Source organism: Gorilla gorilla, chromosome 19, assembly GCF_029281585.2.
Source record: "Gorilla gorilla gorilla isolate KB3781 chromosome 19, NHGRI_mGorGor1-v2.1_pri, whole genome shotgun sequence".
Lineage (NCBI taxonomy): Eukaryota > Metazoa > Chordata > Mammalia > Primates > Hominidae > Gorilla > Gorilla gorilla.
In genome coordinates this window covers 110,834,651-110,853,681 of record NC_073243.2, presented here as the reverse complement: position 1 = coordinate 110,853,681, position 19,031 = coordinate 110,834,651, and the positions used below count along the sequence as shown (strand labels likewise).

Here is a 19,031-nt window from a genome sequence, read left to right as displayed (position 1 = left end):
TCCATCCAGCTCCTCCTCTACGGGGACATTCCATCCAGCTCCTCCTCTACGGGGACATTCCATCCAGCTCCTCCTCTACGGGGACATTTCATCCAGCTCCTCCTCTACGGGCACATTCCATCCCGCTCCTCCTCTACGGGGACATTCCATCCAGCTCCTCCTCTACGGGGACATTTCATCCAGCTCCTCCTCTACGGGGACATTCCATCCAGCTCCTCCTCTACAGACACATTCCATCCCGCTCCTCCTCTACGGGGACATTTCATCCAGCTCCTCCTCTACGGGGACATTTCATCCAGCTCCTCCTCTACGGACACATTTCATCCAGCTCCTCCTCTACGGGGACATTCCATCCAGCTCCTCCTCTACGGGGACATTCCATCCAGCTCCTCCTCTACGGGGACATTCCATCCAGCTCCTCCTCTACGGGGACATTCCATCCAGCTCCTCCTCTACGGGGACATTCCATCCAGCTCCTCCTCTACAGACACATTCCATCCAGCTCCTCCTCTACGGGGACATTCCATCCAGCCCCTCCTCTACGGGGACATTCCATCCAGCTCCTCCTCTACGGGGACATTCCATCCAGCTCCTCCTCTACGGGGACATTTCATCCAGCTCCTCCTCTACGGGGACATTCCATCCAGCTCCTCCTCTACGGGGACATTCCATCCAGCTCCTCCTCTACGGGGACATTCCATCCAGCTCCTCCTCTACGGGGACATTCCATCCAGCTCCTCCTCTACGGGGACATTCCATCCAGCTCCTCCTCTACAGACACATTCCATCCAGCTCCTCCTCTACAGACACATTCCATCCAGCTCCTCCTCTACGGACACATTCCATCCCGCTCCTCCTCTACGGGGACATTTCATCCAGCTCCTCCTCTACGGGGACATTCCATCCAGCTCCTCCTCTACGGGGACATTCCATCCAGCTCCTCCTCTACGGGGAGATTTCATCCCGCTCCTCCTCTACGGGGAGATTTCATCCAGCTCCTCCTCTACGGGGAGATTTCATCCAGCTCCTCCTCTACGGGGACATTCCATCCAGCTCCTCCTCTACGGGGACATTCCATCCCGCTCCTCCTCTACGGGGACATTCCATCCAGCTCCTCCTCTACGGGGACATTTCATCCAGCTCCTCCTCTACGGGGACATTTCATCCAGCTCCTCCTCTACGGGGACATTTCATCCAGCTCCTCCTCTACGGGGACATTCCATCCAGCTCCTCCTCTACGGGGACATTCCATCCAGCTCCTCCTCTACGGGGACATTCCATCCAGCTCCTCCTCTACGGGCACATTTCATCCAGCTCCTCCTCTACGGGGACATTTCATCCAGCTCCTCCTCTACAGACACATTCCATCCAGCTCCTCCTCTACAGGGACATTCCATCCAGCTCCTCCTCTACGGGGACATTTCATCCAGCTCCTCCTCTACGGGGACATTCCATCCAGCTCCTCCTCTACGGGGACATTTCATCCAGCTCCTCCTCTACGGGGACATTCCATCCAGCTCCTCCTCTACGGGGACATTCCATCCAGCTCCTCCTCTACGGGGACATTCCATCCAGCTCCTCCTTTACGGGGACATTCCATCCAGCTCCTCCTCTACGGGGACATTCCATCCAGCTCCTCCTCTACGGGGACATTTCATCCCGCTCCTCCTCTACGGGCACATTCCATCCCGCTCCTCCTCTACGGGGACATTCCATCCAGCTCCTCCTCTACGGGGACATTTCATCCAGCTCCTCCTCTACGGGGACATTCCATCCAGCTCCTCCTCTACAGACACATTCCATCCCGCTCCTCCTCTACGGGGACATTTCATCCAGCTCCTCCTCTACGGGGACATTTCATCCAGCTCCTCCTCTACGGACACATTTCATCCAGCTCCTCCTCTACGGGGACATTCCATCCAGCTCCTCCTCTACGGGGACATTCCATCCAGCTCCTCCTCTACGGGGACATTCCATCCAGCTCCTCCTCTACGGGGACATTCCATCCAGCTCCTCCTCTACGGGGACATTCCATCCAGCTCCTCCTCTACGGGGACATTCCATCCAGCTCCTCCTCTACAGACACATTCCATCCAGCTCCTCCTCTACGGGGACATTCCATCCAGCCCCTCCTCTACGGGGACATTCCATCCAGCTCCTCCTCTACGGGGACATTCCATCCAGCTCCTCCTCTACGGGGACATTTCATCCAGCTCCTCCTCTACGGGGACATTCCATCCAGCTCCTCCTCTACGGGGACATTCCATCCAGCTCCTCCTCTACGGGGACATTCCATCCAGCTCCTCCTCTACGGGGACATTTCATCCAGCTCCTCCTCTACAGACACATTCCATCCAGCTCCTCCTCTACAGACACATTCCATCCAGCTCCTCCTCTACGGGGACATTCCATCCAGCTCCTCCTCTACGGACACATTCCATCCAGCTCCTCCTCTACGGGGACATTCCATCCAGCTCCTCCTCTACAGACACATTCCATCCAGCTCCTCCTCTACGGGGACATTCCATCCAGCCCCTCCTCTACGGGGACATTCCATCCAGCTCCTCCTCTACGGGGACATTCCATCCAGCTCCTCCTCTACGGGGACATTTCATCCAGCTCCTCCTCTACGGGGACATTCCATCCAGCTCCTCCTCTACGGGGACATTCCATCCAGCTCCTCCTCTACGGGGACATTCCATCCAGCTCCTCCTCTACGGGGACATTCCATCCAGCTCCTCCTCTACGGACACATTTCATCCAGCTCCTCCTCTACGGGGAGATTTCATGCTGCTCCTCCTCTACAGACACATTTCATGCCGTTTCTCGTCGACCGGCACATTTCATGCAGCTCCTCCTCTATGGGCGCGTTTCATCCAGCTCCTCCCTGACGGGCACATTTCATCCAGCTCCTCCCTGACAGGCGCGTTTCATCCAGCTCTTCCCCGAAGGGCGCGTTTCATGCAGCTCCTCCCCGACGGGCGCGTTTCCTCCACCTCCTCGTCGACGGGCGCATTTCATGCAGCTCCTCCAGTGCGGGCGCGTTTCATGCAGCTCCTCCAGTGCGGGCGCGTTTCATCCAGCTCCTCCACTGCGGGCGCGTTTCATCCAGCTCCTCCTCTGCGGGTGTATTTCATCCAGCTCGTTCTCTGTGGTTGCGTTTCATCCAGCTCCTCCACTGGGGGCGCGTTTAATCCAGCTTCTCCTCTGCCGGCACGTTTAATCCAGCTCCTCCTTTACAGGCATGACGGCCGCAGAGGCCCCCACCCACAGGTGGGCCACCAACTGCGGAGACCTCAGACTCCGGCTCCTGCCGGTGTGGCACAGAGCTCAGGGAGGAGCTAGGCTGAAGTCTGGGCCCTCTCACCCTGAAGGCCATCGCCCCCCTCAAGGGTTTGCTCCTGAGCTGGTCTTGCCTCACGAGGCTCCCTTTTGGCCGGCTTTTCTGAGCTCTGGAACAACCAAGGCTGGACCACAGGGCACCGAGTGATTTCCGTCACTGCCTACCTGGCCGCTGTGCTCAGATCTCCAGCCACAGCACAAGCCTCTCAAGGCCCCACGGTTTACACCTCTGCTTTGCACATGGTGGGATTTCTCAAGCACATGAAAACACTCTGTTTGGTGGACAGGGCATCAGGACTCTGCTTGGTGGACAGGGCCTCAGGACTCACTGCTTGGTGGACAGGGCCTCAGGACTCTCTGCTTGGAGGAAAGTGCCTCAGGACTCACTGCTTGGTGGAAAGTGCCTCAGGACTCTCTGCTTGGAGGAAAGTGCCTCAGGACTCTCTGCTTGGTGGACAGGGCCTCAGGACTCTGCTTGGTGGACAGGGCCTCAGGACTATCTGCCTGGTGGACAGGGCCTCAGGACACTCTGCTTGGTGGACAGGGCCTCAGGACTCTGCTTGGTGGACAGGGCCTCATGAGCTGATACCATCCGAACACCCATTTCCTTGCTCTCCACTTGTTCAAAGCCTTTACACCCACTGCCTGCCCTCCCACAGCTTCCAGAACACTGAGGCCATCAGGAAGAAGCACACAGGCTTCCACAGAAGGTCTCATGTCCCGGGGCTGAAAGCCTTTCCTGAGTGCGTGGAGGCACATGGACCTCAGACAGTTCAGGTCACCGCCCGGGACTCACCTCAATGGCGGCTCCAACGCCCGCCGGGACCAGCACCAGCAGGCTCGTCTGCTCGTCCAGCAGGAACAGGAAGATGACCACGGTGCTGAAGCAGCGCCAGAGCACTGGGGACAGGATGGTCGGGCTGGGAGGGGGTGCAGGGCAGACCCCACCTGTGTTCCCCAAGTCACACACATACCCCCAGTCCCCCATCCCAACCCACCATGCCCAAGAAGCTTCAGGTACTCCTCAGTCCACGTCACCCCGTTTAAAAAGAACAATGAAGCATTCAGCAGCTAGGAAAGTGTTTGGAAGGCTGCTGAACTGAACAGCTGGCCCCACACCAGCTCCACAAACACGTGTCTGAGCCACACTTGCAAATGAGCACGGAACGTGGGCAGAGGTCGGATGACGGGGCCAGCACAGCTTTGCTTCCGGGCGTGTCTTATGCCAGTTCTGTGATAAGCGCGTGGCTTTTCAAGTCTGGATTTGTTTCCTCCCCAGCTGTACCTTAAGAACCACTCCAGCTTATTCAACACGTCTTCCTCCTCCTGCAAGCCCCGAGGGCACGCAGGGGAAGCAGATCCATGGAGCCACAGGACAAACAGTGGTCAAGGCCACAGCCGCTGTCTGCTGGCCACTCCAACCCGGGACGCCAGGAAAGGCATTAGGGTTAGGAGACAACAACGCAGAACACGGCAGGGCCCCCAGGCAGCCAGGGCCACCTGCTTGGGTGTCTTTTCCATGCGAGAAAAACAACTTGTTCGGGTCTGATACTGGAGCCAAATGCTCCTCACTCCTAACCAACAGGACACACCCACTCCTCGTCCTCACACCCATCAACCCCTCGCCCCTGTCCAGACCGCCGCTCCCCACCCCACTGTGACAACCTCCACCCCCGCAAGGTCAGGAGGACCCCTCACTCACTTGGGCCCCTTAAACCACGGCAGGCACCCTTGGCCAGGAACACTGGTCCCAGATCTTGGCAGGCCTCCTGCCTGGGCTGCCTGGCCTCAGGGGTCCCTGACTGCCCTACCTAACAGCTGCACACTGCCTGTCACTGCTGGGCACAGCACCACGGGCCTATCAACTGCCATCACCTGGCAGGCCCCACACGCCCAGGCCTGCGCTGGTCGGGGAAGGAACACCGGCAGGAGGATGGGGCGAGGGAACCAAGACAGGAGATGTGAGGCCCCAGCCCTGCTCAGCGCCCATGAGCAGCCGGGAAGGCTCGAGAGGTCCATGCATCTCACTCTCCACAGCCCAGACCCAGACCCCATGCACGCCAGAGTCCACAGCCAGGCCCTGAGCTGTGCAGCCTCTGGAGGCCCTGAGACGCGCAGCCGCTGGAGGCCCTGAGCCGTGCAGCCTCTGATGGTCCCACCACAATTGCCGCAACGGCTCCCTGGGCTTTACGGTGCCTGGTCTCAGAGGCTTCTCAAGAGCCAAGCACACACCCGGGGCTGTGTCTGCAGCCAGCAGTGAGGCAGGCAGCCCTCTACCGCAGGCTCCAGTGAGCTCCCCGGGGCAGAGTATCTGAGCAGGGCCACGTTCGGGGCGCCTACCTGCCTTGGTGGACATGCCGATCATGCTCTTCTTCTTCTTCCAGAAACTGATGTCATTTTTAAAGGCCAGGAAATCAAAGAGAAGCTAGAGAGAACACACACGACAGCAACTCACATCTCCTGCTGTTTCTATCTCCTGTGACACAGAGATAGAGGCTTCGTGTGTGACCGTGAGACTGCAGGTGTACTCAGCCTCAGGACGCATCAAGATAAGTGTCTACACTCGGGACCCATGCCTCTACGCACCTGGCCTGCCATGTCAGAACCTAGAGTGCCCAGGCAGGCTTTGCAGGGGCACTTCTGAAATAATACGTATCTTTGACTTGAATTGCTGGAAAGGCCCCCAGGCAATTGGAGGCTCTGGATTCCCCTGGATCATGGGCCTGGCTGGGCACCCCTGCTCTGGGGTTGTGCCCACTCAGGGCAGCCTCATCTCTCAACTGTGCTAAAAACGCAAGGGCTGGGCATGGTGGCCCATGCCTGTGGTCCCAGCTACTGCAAGGCCAAGGCCAGAGGACCACCTAAGCCCAGGGGTTTGAGACCAGCCTGGGCAATGTAGTGAGACCTGTCTCCAAAAAAAACTTAAAAAAACCTAACCATGCATGAGCTCATCCTTAGAGACACTGACCTTTTAATAAAAATCGTTTAATTCTCTAGTACGGCTTTGGAAAGTTTTAGCTTGACTGGCAGCCAAACTCCCAGGCACTCAGAACCAGTGCTGGCCGCACTCCTGGGTGCCGCCTAACCACAGGCCAGCCTAACAGCCACAAGGATGGCTCTCCCTAGCAGCTCAGCTCCACGAACGACAGTAAGAGCACAGCAGCCTTGCTTTACCCATGGTTTACTGTCCATGGTTTCGGTTAGCACGGAGCAGTGCGATGAGATAGATATTCTGAGAGTGAGACCACACCCACGTAACTTTATCACACTGTCCTGTCCTGTTTCCGTTACCAGTTATTGTGAGTAATCTCTTACTGTGCTTAACTTATAAATTGAACTTTATCATAACCATTACATAATACATATATTCATTCATTACATTATTTGATATATATCCAGACATCCAATGAGGGTCTTTGAACACACCCCCTGAGGATGAGGGACTACTGTATAACACCAGATGAGGATAAGGGGGGACTACTGTATACACACCAGATGAGGATAAGGGGGGGACTACTGTATATACACCGGATGAGGATAAGGGGGGACTACTGTATACACACCAGATGAGGATAAGGGGGGGACTACTGTATATACACCGGATGAGGATAAGGGGGGACTACTGTATACACACCGGATGAGGATAAGGGGGGGACTACTGTATACACACCGGATGAGGATAAGGGGGGACTACTGTATACACACCGGATGAGGATAAGGGGGGACTACTGTATACACACGGGATGAGGATGAGGGACTATTGTATACACACCGGATGAGGATAAGGGGGGACTACTGTACACACACGGGATAAGGGGGGACTATTGTATACACACCGGATGAGGATAAAGGGGGACTACTGTATACACACCGGATGAGGATAAGGGGGGACTACTGTAGACACACCGGATGAGGACAAGGGGGGACTACTGTATACACATCGGGTAAGGGGGAACTACTGTATACACACAGGACTGACTTTTTACATTTAAAAATCAGTGTGTTAGAATTTATACAAGAGAACTACTTTCTGCTAGAGGCTGCCCAGCTCCACCCCTGGCTCTGCATGGGGTCGGGGCCTGGGCAGGGGAGAGTGAGATGCCTACACCTATTCATCTCATTGGTGTGGACACTGCTCAGAGTACCCTGGATCCTTTTCAAAACCGCCCCCAAAGCCAGCACACCCCAAGTCGCCAAGGCTGTGGACGGAGCTTTATGGTCCCTCCCTTTTCAGAACTAGGAGAAACCGCCCACTGGGACAATGGTCGCCTGGTGTCAGGCGTGCTGGCTGCTGAGTGATGGGAGTGGACACTTGAGGGCCACAGGGCTGGATGGCGCCCACAAACCCCAGCTCCAGGACCCCTGCAGGAGGCCCGGGGCCCAGGGAGCCCCCCAAGTGCCTGCGGCAAGCCCCCCGGTGGACGACTCACATGGAACGCTGCGACAAAGAAGGTCAGTGCCAGGAAGTATAAGTTGGTATCTACAAAAATTCCTTTCACCTCATCAGCATCTTTCTCTGAAAACCCTGTCAAGGAAAAAAAACATACAATATAAAACAGGCAATGTCAATCTTACCTAACATTACAAATACAGTTTTCAATATAAAAATTCAGGCCGGGCGCAGTGGCTCATGCCTGTAAACCCAGCACTTTGGGAATCTCAGGCAGGCAGATCACTTGAAGTCAGGAGTTCAAGACCAGCCTGGTAAACACGGTGAAACTCCATCTCTACTAAAAATACAAAAATTAGCCAGGCGTGGGGGCACGCGCCTGTAATCCTAGCTACTGGGGGGACTGAGGAACAAGAATCACTTGAATCCGGGGGGCGGAGGCTGCAGTAAGCAGAGATTGCGCCACTGTACTCCAGCCTGGGCAACAGAGCGTGACTCTGTCTCAAAACAAACAAACAAACAAACAAACAAACAAACAAATAAAAGTCAATCTCGTCAACAGTTAAGGTTCATTTGACCAAACTCATGGCATTTCACATATTATGTTCTTAATAAAGCCAATTTCCAGACAATCAACAGGTCATCTCCAAGGAGAAAAGTGAGGCAGGCGCTACTAGCCTCTGATTCAATGTCTGTGCAAGGATCTGCAGCAGGAGGCGAGGAGGCCCCGGCCTGTGTCAGGATTCGCACTTGGACGCCCGAGTGGCTCCAGGGCGGCCTCACCCAGACACCGGCCGTGTGCGGCACATACCGAACTGCTGCAGGGAGTACACGGCGTCCTGCATGTGGATCCAGAAGCGCAGCCGCCCCAGTGAGACCTTGTCGTAGGACACGGTGAGGGGCAGCTCGGTGGTGGAGCGGTTTATGACCTGATGAAGAAAGCCACACTGAGGGCCCTGCCCTCATACCCTTGCACCCAGCTGCCTGGCAGCCCTCGCCAACCCTGCCATCCCCCTTCCCATCCCTGTGTGGCCCCAGGTCAGCCATGACTGGGCCCAGCAAGCGTCGTCCCCCAGTCCCTCCTTCTGTCACCACAGGCCTCAGGCCCCAGCGTGCTGCGTTCCAGCACAGGGAGGCTCCCACCCCCACCAGGACCCCGTGAGCTCAGCAGCGCTAGCAGTGCCTGGTCTGTTTTGCTGCACGTGCCCCTTCAATTTCAAGCCGCACAAGTCCTGGTGCCCCGGAGGTGGTGCCTGCCACCCAGCTGCTAGGAATCCATGGCACAGCATACAGCGCTGAGCTTGGCCTGCAGAGCCCTGGCCTGTCCTAAGAGTTGGAGACCACGGGACAAGCACAGCCCTGCAGCACATGGGCAAAGTGCCCTCAGGGCCTAAAGCACAGAGCAGGGGGTGGCCATGGGGACAACAGAAAGCTTCTGGAACGCAAAGCTAGCACGGGCAGTAGAGTGGATGTGTAGGCCTCAGAACCACGAGCTTAGTCCTGCAGCCTGCCGGGGCCTCACGCACACAGGCTGCAGGCCAGGTCCCAGGGTGCCGAGGTAGGAGGGTGAGGAACGGGTTCACAAGCGCGAACCCACACCCTACAGCACGTGGGCAGTGACCACACCCGGTGAGCACCACCCTCCACGTGCTGGAACATCCAGCGAGGGCTGTGCTCTAATCCGCCTGCTCTGCCATGGCGGGCACGGCTGGTGTCAGGGTGTGGCGGAATCAGAGCCACAACCAGCAGGTGCCAGGTTGTCCTGAGAGCGGCTGTCAGGGTGCCCCACGCAGCCAAGTGGCATCAGTGCACGTGGACGGTGGCCTCCAGGCACCCCTCGAGCTGCCAAGTGTGTCCGAAGGGTGTCACTGCCTCCTCCATCTGGCAGTGCTGGGCCCAGCCACAGAAGGTGCCGACTTCCTGCACCTGCTGCATCCCAGCTGCCTGCTTCCTCTCTCAAGACAGCACCTCTCGAATCTGGCCCCAAGTGAGACACAGCAACAGCGACACATGAGAGAGACTCTGATTCGGGGGAAAAGCTGCTGTCGGCACACGTGTTTCCATAACCACTGGAGCGCAGGCCACCACTGGCACAGCTGCGCCGCAAAGCCTGCCCCGGGCCTCTAACGAAACAGATCTGCAGACAGACACACAGGGCAGCCTTCTGCAGCTGCCTGCCCCTGTCTACCATCTCCTGAATGCCTGCAAGGAGCCAGCGGCATGAGGCTTCACAAGAGGTGACCACGAGCTGGTACCACAGCTCACACAGCTCTGTATGGGGCATTTTAGCAGAACTTGCTGTCCTGAGGTTTGTCAGCAGCACACCAGCAAACTCCAGCAAACAGAGAAAGAGGTTGGAATTGCAGGGGCCGACAGAGAAACTATTCAGGGACAGGCTGGTGCCAGACCTGCTCTCCAGCCACTGCCTGCGCAGCCCCCAGCCTGCAGGTTGTATAGGAGCAATCAGTGACCCCAGAAGTGAAGGAGACAATATGTTAGGGACTGCAAGGGGTCTGAGGGAACAGCAGTACAGAGGGACTGTTCTGAGAGCCGCAGTCAGCAGGAGGCAGCAGGGCCTGGGCACAGATCAAAGCAGCCAGGTGCTCGCTTCTCCGTTTCCCAGCTGCACCCCCCCGCCAGCAAGCAAGCCCTCTGCTCTCCCCAGGACTGTTTCCTCATCAACAAAAAAGGGGAAAGGGCCCGCCTCAGAGGTCAGAGGTGCCGAGAGCCTTAAGTGGAAGTGGCGGGCTCCTAGTGGGTGGTCCGGAGTGACAGTGATGGCTTGAAGGGAGGCAGGGCAGGGCGGCGATCCTGCAGGGCCCCAGCTGAGCGTTCACCTCTGAACCCCAAATAACCTCATCCGTGAAACAACGCCACAGCTCCCAGCACCACGATTACAGAAAGATTCACAAAGTGCTTAGCACAGTGCCTCATGTGCGGTAAGAGACATTAAATATTAACCGCTTCTGTGAGTCTCAATACTGGCCAAAGGTTGGCCACATTTCATCTCCTCTCAAAGCAACTCTGGGAGAGCAGGCGCTGTCACTGCCCGTAACCACAGGGCGCCAGAGCCCAGAGAGCAGCCACTTCTATTCGCATAGGCCTTCCGCCTTGCCAGGGGCCACCCCGGGGGCTCCAGCTCCGAGGAAGGGCTGTCACCCGCTCCTCTGGCCGCCTGTGCAGGACCAGCCCTGGTGGGGAAAGCAGGAGTTTGCTCAGGACACTGTGAATTAATCTACATGGCACACCAGGAGCTCACACGCAGACACTGTTTCACACCGTGCTCATGTGCCTGCCCTCTAAGCGCTGCCCTCTACGCGCTGCATAAACAATCTTCCAGGGGCCTTTCACCAGTGACAGTCCAGAGGCTCAGCAGGACCCCGCAGCCAGCCAACGGCAAACCCAGCGCACCACCAGGGCCCCCCCCGTCACAACCCTCGCACACTCGAAGGCAGTGCTTCCCAGCATGGGTAAAAGCTCCATGTCAAATGTCAGCAGTGGCCCGGTCCATTAGGGTGCAGGGGCTGCGGGGCCAGTCTTGGGGTCAGTGTCTCGCCAGCTGCACGACCAGAGGGCGGAGGTGTCACTCACCATCAGGTCCTTCACGCGGTTGCTGAGCTGGTCGATGAACAGGATGGGCAGGTAATGCACGGTTTTCCCCAGCTGGATCCTGGGATTAAAGCACAACTTTCCAAAGTCAGCACCAAGGCTTTTACTTTTCAATGAATCAACACATCTAGACACTGGGTTTACCCCAGAGAAGTGCCCCCAGCACCACCCTCAACTGCTTCTCAGTCACAATGACCCCAGGGCACAGCCTCCCCAAACGGAAGCAGAGAGCCTGACAACATATGCACGCTTGTGAGACCCACTCCCCACGAAGTGATGGCCACAGGTGGGAAAATGCCTCCACGGCCACTAGGAGCGGGGGAATTACAGGGACACGGCCGTACAGCAGAACCCAGGGCCCTCTGCGCACTGACACGGAGCAATCCCAGGACGCACTGACACGGAGCAATCCCAGGATGTGGCCGCTACACTTGGAAGGGCGAGTCACCTGCAGCCACCTGGGAGGCGGAGCTGTGGCGCGGGAGTTGGGGGGGCGGGATCCCCAACACATGGGAGAGACGAGGTGAGCTCAGGTGGCCAAACACGTGAATTCCAATAATTGTATTTAACTGATGGCAAGTGATACTAAATAATCTAAAGATTAACTTTTAAGTAAATCTGAATGAGCCAAGTTAAAAAATCACAAGGGGAGCAAAGCAACCCGTTCCCATCAGCGCCTTCCGTTTTCTCTCCATGGAAGCCTTAGCCAGCCAGGAGCAAAGGGCAGGATGCTCCAGCTTGAATTCCTTTCTTCCCCCTTCCAGCCCTGTGGTAGCAGCACAACCTCAACGAGGGAGTGGGAAAGAGCTGGGAGGCCCGGGCAGCAAGTGCCTCCCCACAGAGGGGACTCCAGGGTGCAGGAGTGGCCTGCTGGCGAGTTCTGGCCAGCCAGGGTCCCAGCACCCTCCCCCCGGCGCTCCAGCTCTGGGGCCCCACTTACATCTTCATGTACCGATGCACATCGGCAGGCAGGGAGGACCCGTCGAAGACAAAGTTGTCCGCCATCACGTTCAGCGCCAGCCGCGGTCGCCAGTGGGACACTGGCTCATCCAGGGCACTCGTCGGCTTCTTCTCCGCCTCGATCTGCTGTTAAGTGAGGAAAACAGAGGCCAGTGCTGGGACAGAAAACCATGCCCAGGACAGCAGGGTCAGCACCCTAACCTGTGAACAGAACAGCCACACAGACGGGCAAACTGTGCCCGGGACAGCAGGGTCAGCACCCTAACCTGTGAACAGAACAGCCACACAGACGGGCAAACTGTGCCCGGGACAGCAGGGTCAGCGCCCTAACCTGTGAACAGATGGCCACGCACATGGAAAAACCACGCCCGGACAGCAGGGTCGGCACCCTAACCTGTGAACAGACGGCCACGCACGGGCACAACTGGGGGAGAGCCCAGCAGAGAGGGCACAGCGGCCCCACAGCTGCCAATTCCCCCAGACTCTCGCCAAACACCCCCCCCCCCGATCCTTATCTCCACGGAAGCCAGGGGGTGCTGCTTTGCAACATGTGGTCACGGACTTCACCAATTCCTTTTTTGGGGTCCTCAAACTAAGTGGGCCCACTTCTCAGAAGTTGAGAGGGTGAGAGCCCCCTGACCTTGGCAGAAGACTGTGCAAGTCCAGAGCTCACACAGCCCTGTGGCTATAAGGAGACTGAGAGGGAGTCAGCTTCTAAAACCAAGCATGTGGGACTGCCTAAAGGAGACATACTGAGGATTACGCATGGCTCTTACATGAAGTTAAACTTAAATGGGACACGGACTGACAGGGAAATCTTAGCTCGGTTCAGATCTGATACATCCTAGGAAACACTATCGCCTTACCCATTTCCTACCTAAAGATACAGTTTAGCAATAATTTACATTACAAACGGTTTTCCACACCTCCTCACATTTGCTACCTGCAAGGGAGGCTTCCTGCGCTACATGCTACATACCCATCACCCCACCCACTTTTCAGGACACTGGAGAGGAGGGATGGGGGCCCCAGATGAGAGGGACACGGAGAGGGGCAGGTGAGGGATGTTCCTAAGGAGACAGATGCAAACTGGGGAGAGGCAGGAGCAGGTGTTGGTAGGGCTTTCAAAACCCCATCAACTCCGAGAGACCTCTCTTTCTCTCTGTCTGGAACAATTTCACAGCCTCTTCCTGGAAAGCTGCCATCTTTCTTGTTTTGTAAATTTTTCTGAGGCAGTCTCCCTCTGTCACCCAGGCTGGAATGCAGTGGCATCATCTCACCTCACAGGTTCAAATGATTCTCCCCCTCAGCCTCCCGAGTAGCTGGGATTACAGGCGTGTGCCACCACGTCCAGCTAATTTTTGTATTTTTAGTAGAGACGGGGTTTCACCATGTTGGCCAGGCTAGTCTCGAACTCCTGACTGCAGGTGATCCACCTGCCTCAGCCTCCCAAAGTGCTGGGATTACAGGCATGAGCCGCTGCGCCCGGCCTTATTTTGTAAATTATCTCACCTTCCACTCAACACAAAGGTGGGTGTCAGAATTCCCTTGCTTTATCCTTGGCCTGTATTCATGATCACTTAAGTGACTTCCAGTTTTTATTTGCGCATACACCTTTCTACAGATGTACAAACTACAACTTTTACCTCTACCTTTTCCATAATCTCCAATTACATTCTTAGAATAAACACCTAGGAATAGCCCAGTCCTACACAGAGTGCAGAATGAGCCCAGCTCTCATCCCCAGAGCTCCTGGTGAGAAGCTGCAAGCCAACTCTGCAGGACCAGCGCTCCATCCCACCAGGTGCAGTAGGTGCCCCCAGAGACTGAGAGGGCCCACTCCCCGAGGGACTCTGCATCAAGAATGCCAGCGATCACTTCAACTGTCCCTAATTTTAGATAAAACTTGCCTGCAAACTCATGGATATGATTCAGCTGAAAGTCAAAAATGCACGCCAGTAACATTCCAATGGCTTTTGGCTTTACTCCCAACAAAGTCACTGGAGCCCTAGACATCGCCCGCCTGTGTGGAGAAAGACATGTCTGTTCTGACGGAGAGGCACAGCCTGTTATCAGTAACCCATGAAGACCCTCACCTGTGTATCAGACTCCCCGGTGAGCAGGTTGATTTCTTCTGGCTTGGGGACCATGTAGGTGGTCAGAGGACTGACCAGGTGCACCTGTTTCCCGTCGTGCCACGGCAGGACCCCAGCGTGATGGAGGAAGATGTAGGCATACAGCGTCCCATTGTTTCTCGTTTTCTTTGGTACAGAAACATTAACTGTCCTGAAACAGAACAATCATTTCCACTACATACATATTATATTCTGTGTCTCTAGAGCCTATTCAAATACCTTTATGAAGCTGCTTCAATAAACTAATTTTAGCTCAGAAGTACTAAAAATGAAACCCACCTGCCCAGGGCTTTACGAGTTGTGTGTGCGTGTGCGTGTGTATGTGTGTCCTGAGAACTCGGCACAGGTGTGGGCGCCTACAGCCGAAAGCAAAACGGCCCGCACTTCCTGCCTCCATCTCAGGAGGCTGAGAGGTCAATAACCCACCTGAGGCCACAAGGCTGAAGCAGCCAGATGGAAAGCAGCTTCTGGGCCTGGCCAGGGTACCAGCTGACCACACACACTGAATCACCCAACTCCGAAGCGACAGAAGCGAAGGGCAGCAGCCGCGAGGGCTCCAGGTGCCTCGGCCCACATTACTGGAACCTCAGAAATTTAATGTGGGTAGTTTTTTTGGGTGTTGTAGTTTTAAGGATAAAAAGATGATCAGCCACAAAGGACTGACTTTCAAGGCTGTCAGTCCTGACTGTGCGGCATCCAGCACGAGCTGAGGAAAGGCCCGGTGAGCTGCTACAACTGTAGGCCTCGGACCAGGCGCCTGGCTCTTCACCCGCACACCAGGGCCTGACGTCCATACTCCAGCCCCATGGAAAAACCTCGCATTCCACCTGTTTATGGTTACATGAGTTCTTCTTCCTCTTTAAAAGTCTCTTTTTTGAGACAAGGTCTCGCTGTCACCAGGCTGAAAGCGCAGGGGTGCAATCACAGCTCACTGCATCCTCAACCTCCTGAGCTCAAGTGACCTCCTGCCTCAGTCTCCCGAGTAGCTGGGACTACAGGTGGGCGTGCCACCATGCCTGGCTAACTTTGAAAACTGTTGTAGAGATGGGGTTTTGTCACATTGCCTAGGCTGGTCTTGAACTGCTGGGCTCAAGTGATTCTCCCGCCTTGGCCTCCCGAACTGCTGGGATTATAGGCATGAGTCACTGTGCCCGGCCTCTCAAAAATCTTACGGTTGGCCAGGTGCGGCGGCTCACGCATGTAATCCCAGCACTTTGGGAGGCCGAGCTGGGCGGATCACGAGGTCAGGAGTTTCAGACCAGCCCGGCCAACATGGTGAAACCCCGTCTCTACTAAAAATAAAAAAATTAGCCAGGCGTGGTGGCGGGTGCCTGTAGTCTCAGCTACTTTGGAGGCTAAGGCAGGAGAATCGCTTGAACCCGGGAACCGGAGGTTGCAGTGAGCAGAGATCGCGCCACTGCACTCCAGCCTGGCAACAGAGCAAGACTCCATCTCAAAAAAAAAAAAAAAAAAAAAATCTTACGGCCAAAGTTGTAATGAAAAACACAAAGGCATCTATGGCTCCTCACTACCCAGGAAAGAGTACGTTTCCACCAGGACATCTTAAGTGTCTCTCTTCAGGCAGAGGGTGCAGGGCTGTGTATTTCTGGTGGAATGTGCACTTGGAGACACTTGAGGGGGAGCTGTGTTAGAGTGCTCATTCTCCCCACTTCCTCCAGGCTGACACTGTGCCAGGTCAAATGGAAAACCTCACTAGCTGTCCTTGGTAACTGGTACAGGGCCCGGCACGGAAGAGGCAGTATTCATGTCTGGGAAATTAAATCCAGTGCAGACGAATCCTGAGCATTTTTGAAAGGTGTGGGCAGCCACAACCGAGCGGGCAGCTTGGTCACCAGCACTTCTGGCCTCCCTTTCGTGGAGGCAGAGACAGGGCAGGAACTGGCTTGAGGTCACAGGCCCAAAGAGGCCAGGCAGAAACCGGCTTGCCAGTGCCTCCAGCTACCCACAGGGACTGGCTGCCTAGAGGGTGTGGAGCCCAGCATGAGTCTCAAACTTTCATTATTCTCTCCTCAGATACCTCCCAGGCAATGAAGGGAAATGGTTGACTTGTGAGAAGCAAATCATATTTAAAGTTATACTTATTCAATTAAAAAAATTAGGCCATGTCAGATGTAATTTTTAAGGCACTCTACATATTTGGACATTGATCTATTCTAACGTCACATGTCATTCATTTATGATTTTCTACAAAATTGCTCCCTCTATCCTCATCTCTTTTCCCTCACAAGTAACTTAAGCGAACTACTTCCACCAGGAAGACAAGTTGGTCCCCGGTAGTGAAACTGCAGAGTTGTCTGCTCTCCACTGGTTCACCAAGCGTGGCCCCTGCTCCTTCGGGGCCTCCCCCTCCAGGACATCCCACTGCCATCACACTCTGCTGAGAACTACCTCTTAAACGACATTCATCACCTGTCACCTTCCAGGCTGAATGTTTACAGGCCACGCATAGGCCTCCAGTTACGATATTCTACCACTTCAAGACATTCGGTAAGACTAGTTCTCTAAAATAAACATGTTATGTGCAGAAAGCTAACTTTTAAACAATCTGAACATGAGTAATGTGTTCCCTTTCACTGGCATTTTGTCCTACGCCCATACCTTTCAAATTTGGACTCCACATCAAAGTCTTCCACATTCAAGACCAGGTCGATGTTGTTCTCAGCACCCAGGTGGGACCTCGTCGTGGTGTACACGCTCAGCTGGAAAGGAGGGGGCGTCGACAGTCAGCTCGGCCAGGCCCTGGCAGGACGCACTCGCATCCCACGGCCAGCTGGAGAGCGGAAGACCTGGCCGCTGGGGAACCAGGAAAGGTTCCATCTCGACTCGCGCGGCCACAGCTCCGAACTGGGACGGGACGGCGACGTCTGGGGCCTGGAGGAGAGGCCCCCACCCCAACCCGCCCGGCCCCCGGCCCCCGGCCCCGTGGACGCTCACCTGCAGCTTGGGCCGCCGCGCCAGGTAGGGCTGGATGCAGTTGGCGTCGCCGGAGCACGGGCGGGTGTAGACGATGCCGTACATGACCCAGCAGGTGTGCACCACGTAGACCACGAACACGCCCACCACCAGGCTGGTGAAGGAGCTGCGGCCGCTCCACATGGCGGCCCCGCGCCCGGCGCCCCCGGCCCGCCCGCCTCTCAGCCGCGGGCCCCGCCCGCCCGGCGCCCAGCCCGCCGCTCCGGGCTCCGCCGCTCACTGGAGAGCCGCCGCACGCCGCCGCCACCGCCGCAGGGGAACGAATGCGCCGCGCGCCGCAGACCGCCGGCCGCCCCGCATGCTCCGGCCCCGCTCCCACCTGGCGCCGCGGGATTCGCCGGCCCCGCGCGCCGCTTCCGGGCCCCGCCGCCTGCCGGAAGTGGACGCGCCGCGCGGCTCCCTGGGAAACGGAGTCTCGGCCGCCGCCGCGCACGCGCGTCCGGGATGCGGCGCGTATGTGACGTTACCCGCCCGCGCCGCCCTCCTGGCGTGCCTCTCAGGGACCCAGGCGCTCAGCTGCTGGGGCCGCGGAGGGCGTTCGCGGGGCGCCGGGGAAGGCTAGGGCCGCGGGGTCCCCGGGGCGCCGTCCCCAACCGCCGACGCCTGCCAGACCACCAAGTGGGGGCCATGTCGACGTGTGGGGAGCCTGGTGGAAGGTGATACTGGAATTCCGGCACTGGGCTTGCAACCCTTCTAGTCCACAGTTGTCAGCATCTAAAGGGAAGAAAAACGAAGTGCTCAGAACCCTCACAGAAGCCGGGCACCTCATCCCGCGTGTGGGTTTTTTCCCCAGTACAAACCCATTGTGGGGACAGGCGCTTTTGAAGAAAAAATTCAAATTCCTAGGCCGAAGTGGCTCCTCACAGCCTTGAACCTGACCCCCAGCTTCCCGCTAAAGCCGAGCGTGCCCAGCACGGCGAGGTCAGCAGAGGCCCCTCGGAGGGCGGCCGGGGGAGGTCAGTGGGAGGCCCTCGGGCAGCCGGTGGATGGGCCGGCGACCTCCCCGACTCCATCAGAAGCGCTCAGTCTGTGCCCTTCAGTTACTGGAGCAGCTCCCGTCCTTTGGCCAGTTCTCTGGAAGGTCGTTTCCGTTTCTGTGTCTGCCACACGTGCACCACAATCGAAAAACCTTGTTCGACATTTCTAGAAAGAGTAGATGCTACTGAAGACCCAATAGATTGCTGAGGGTTTTCAGAGCAGGGACAATTCCATCAGGGTGCTGGGCTCCGGGAAGAACTCAGAGGACTTGGCTGACTGGCGGATGGGACAGTGATTGGTGCCGAGAATGAGCCAGAGAAGCAGGTCTGCCTGGAGCAGGCACCCGAGGCCGCGTGCAGGGGCGGTTCTGGGCCACCAACCCCTGGAAGCTGGGCCAGGAGCTTCGGAGCCATCCGAGGCTTTTTTCGCCCCTCTCACTCTCATGCACCTAGTTACTCTCCCCACAGAGTCTTCTCACGGCGCGGTTTTCGTCTACCATTGCAGTGGTGTCTGACTACACCCAGTGCCTCTATCCTTCCCCCCTCAGTCTGTTCTCGCTTCTTGGCAAACCTGTCCTTGGAAAGCCCTCTGCTGACTCCTGTTACCCTGATCAAATGCATCCT

The 19,031-nt window shown here is 56.7% G+C and overlaps 1 protein-coding gene across 2 annotated transcripts in view; it reads right to left on the bottom strand.

Annotated features, from left to right (window-relative positions):
• The window catches only part of CLPTM1L (CLPTM1 like), a 29,393-nt gene extending 11,581 nt beyond the window's left edge, over positions 1-17,812 (bottom strand). Inside the window, exons 1-9 of one of the 2 annotated variants that reach the window (XM_055366831.2) lie at positions 17,392-17,812; positions 17,056-17,156; positions 14,398-14,587; positions 12,282-12,427; positions 11,324-11,402; positions 8,544-8,661; positions 7,773-7,867; positions 5,683-5,767; positions 4,139-4,242 (exon numbers count right to left, since the gene is read on the bottom strand). In XM_055366831.2, coding sequence (XP_055222806.1) covers positions 4,139-4,242; positions 5,683-5,767; positions 7,773-7,867; positions 8,544-8,661; positions 11,324-11,402; positions 12,282-12,427; positions 14,398-14,587; positions 17,056-17,156; positions 17,392-17,553 — 1,080 coding nt within the window. In that variant the 5' untranslated portion in view covers positions 17,554-17,812. The remainder of the gene's footprint in view (positions 1-4,138; positions 4,243-5,682; positions 5,768-7,772; positions 7,868-8,543; positions 8,662-11,323; positions 11,403-12,281; positions 12,428-14,397; positions 14,588-17,055; positions 17,157-17,391) is intronic. The other variant, XM_055366832.2, reaches the window with a different exon arrangement.
• Positions 17,813-19,031: the final 1,219 nt, after the last annotated feature.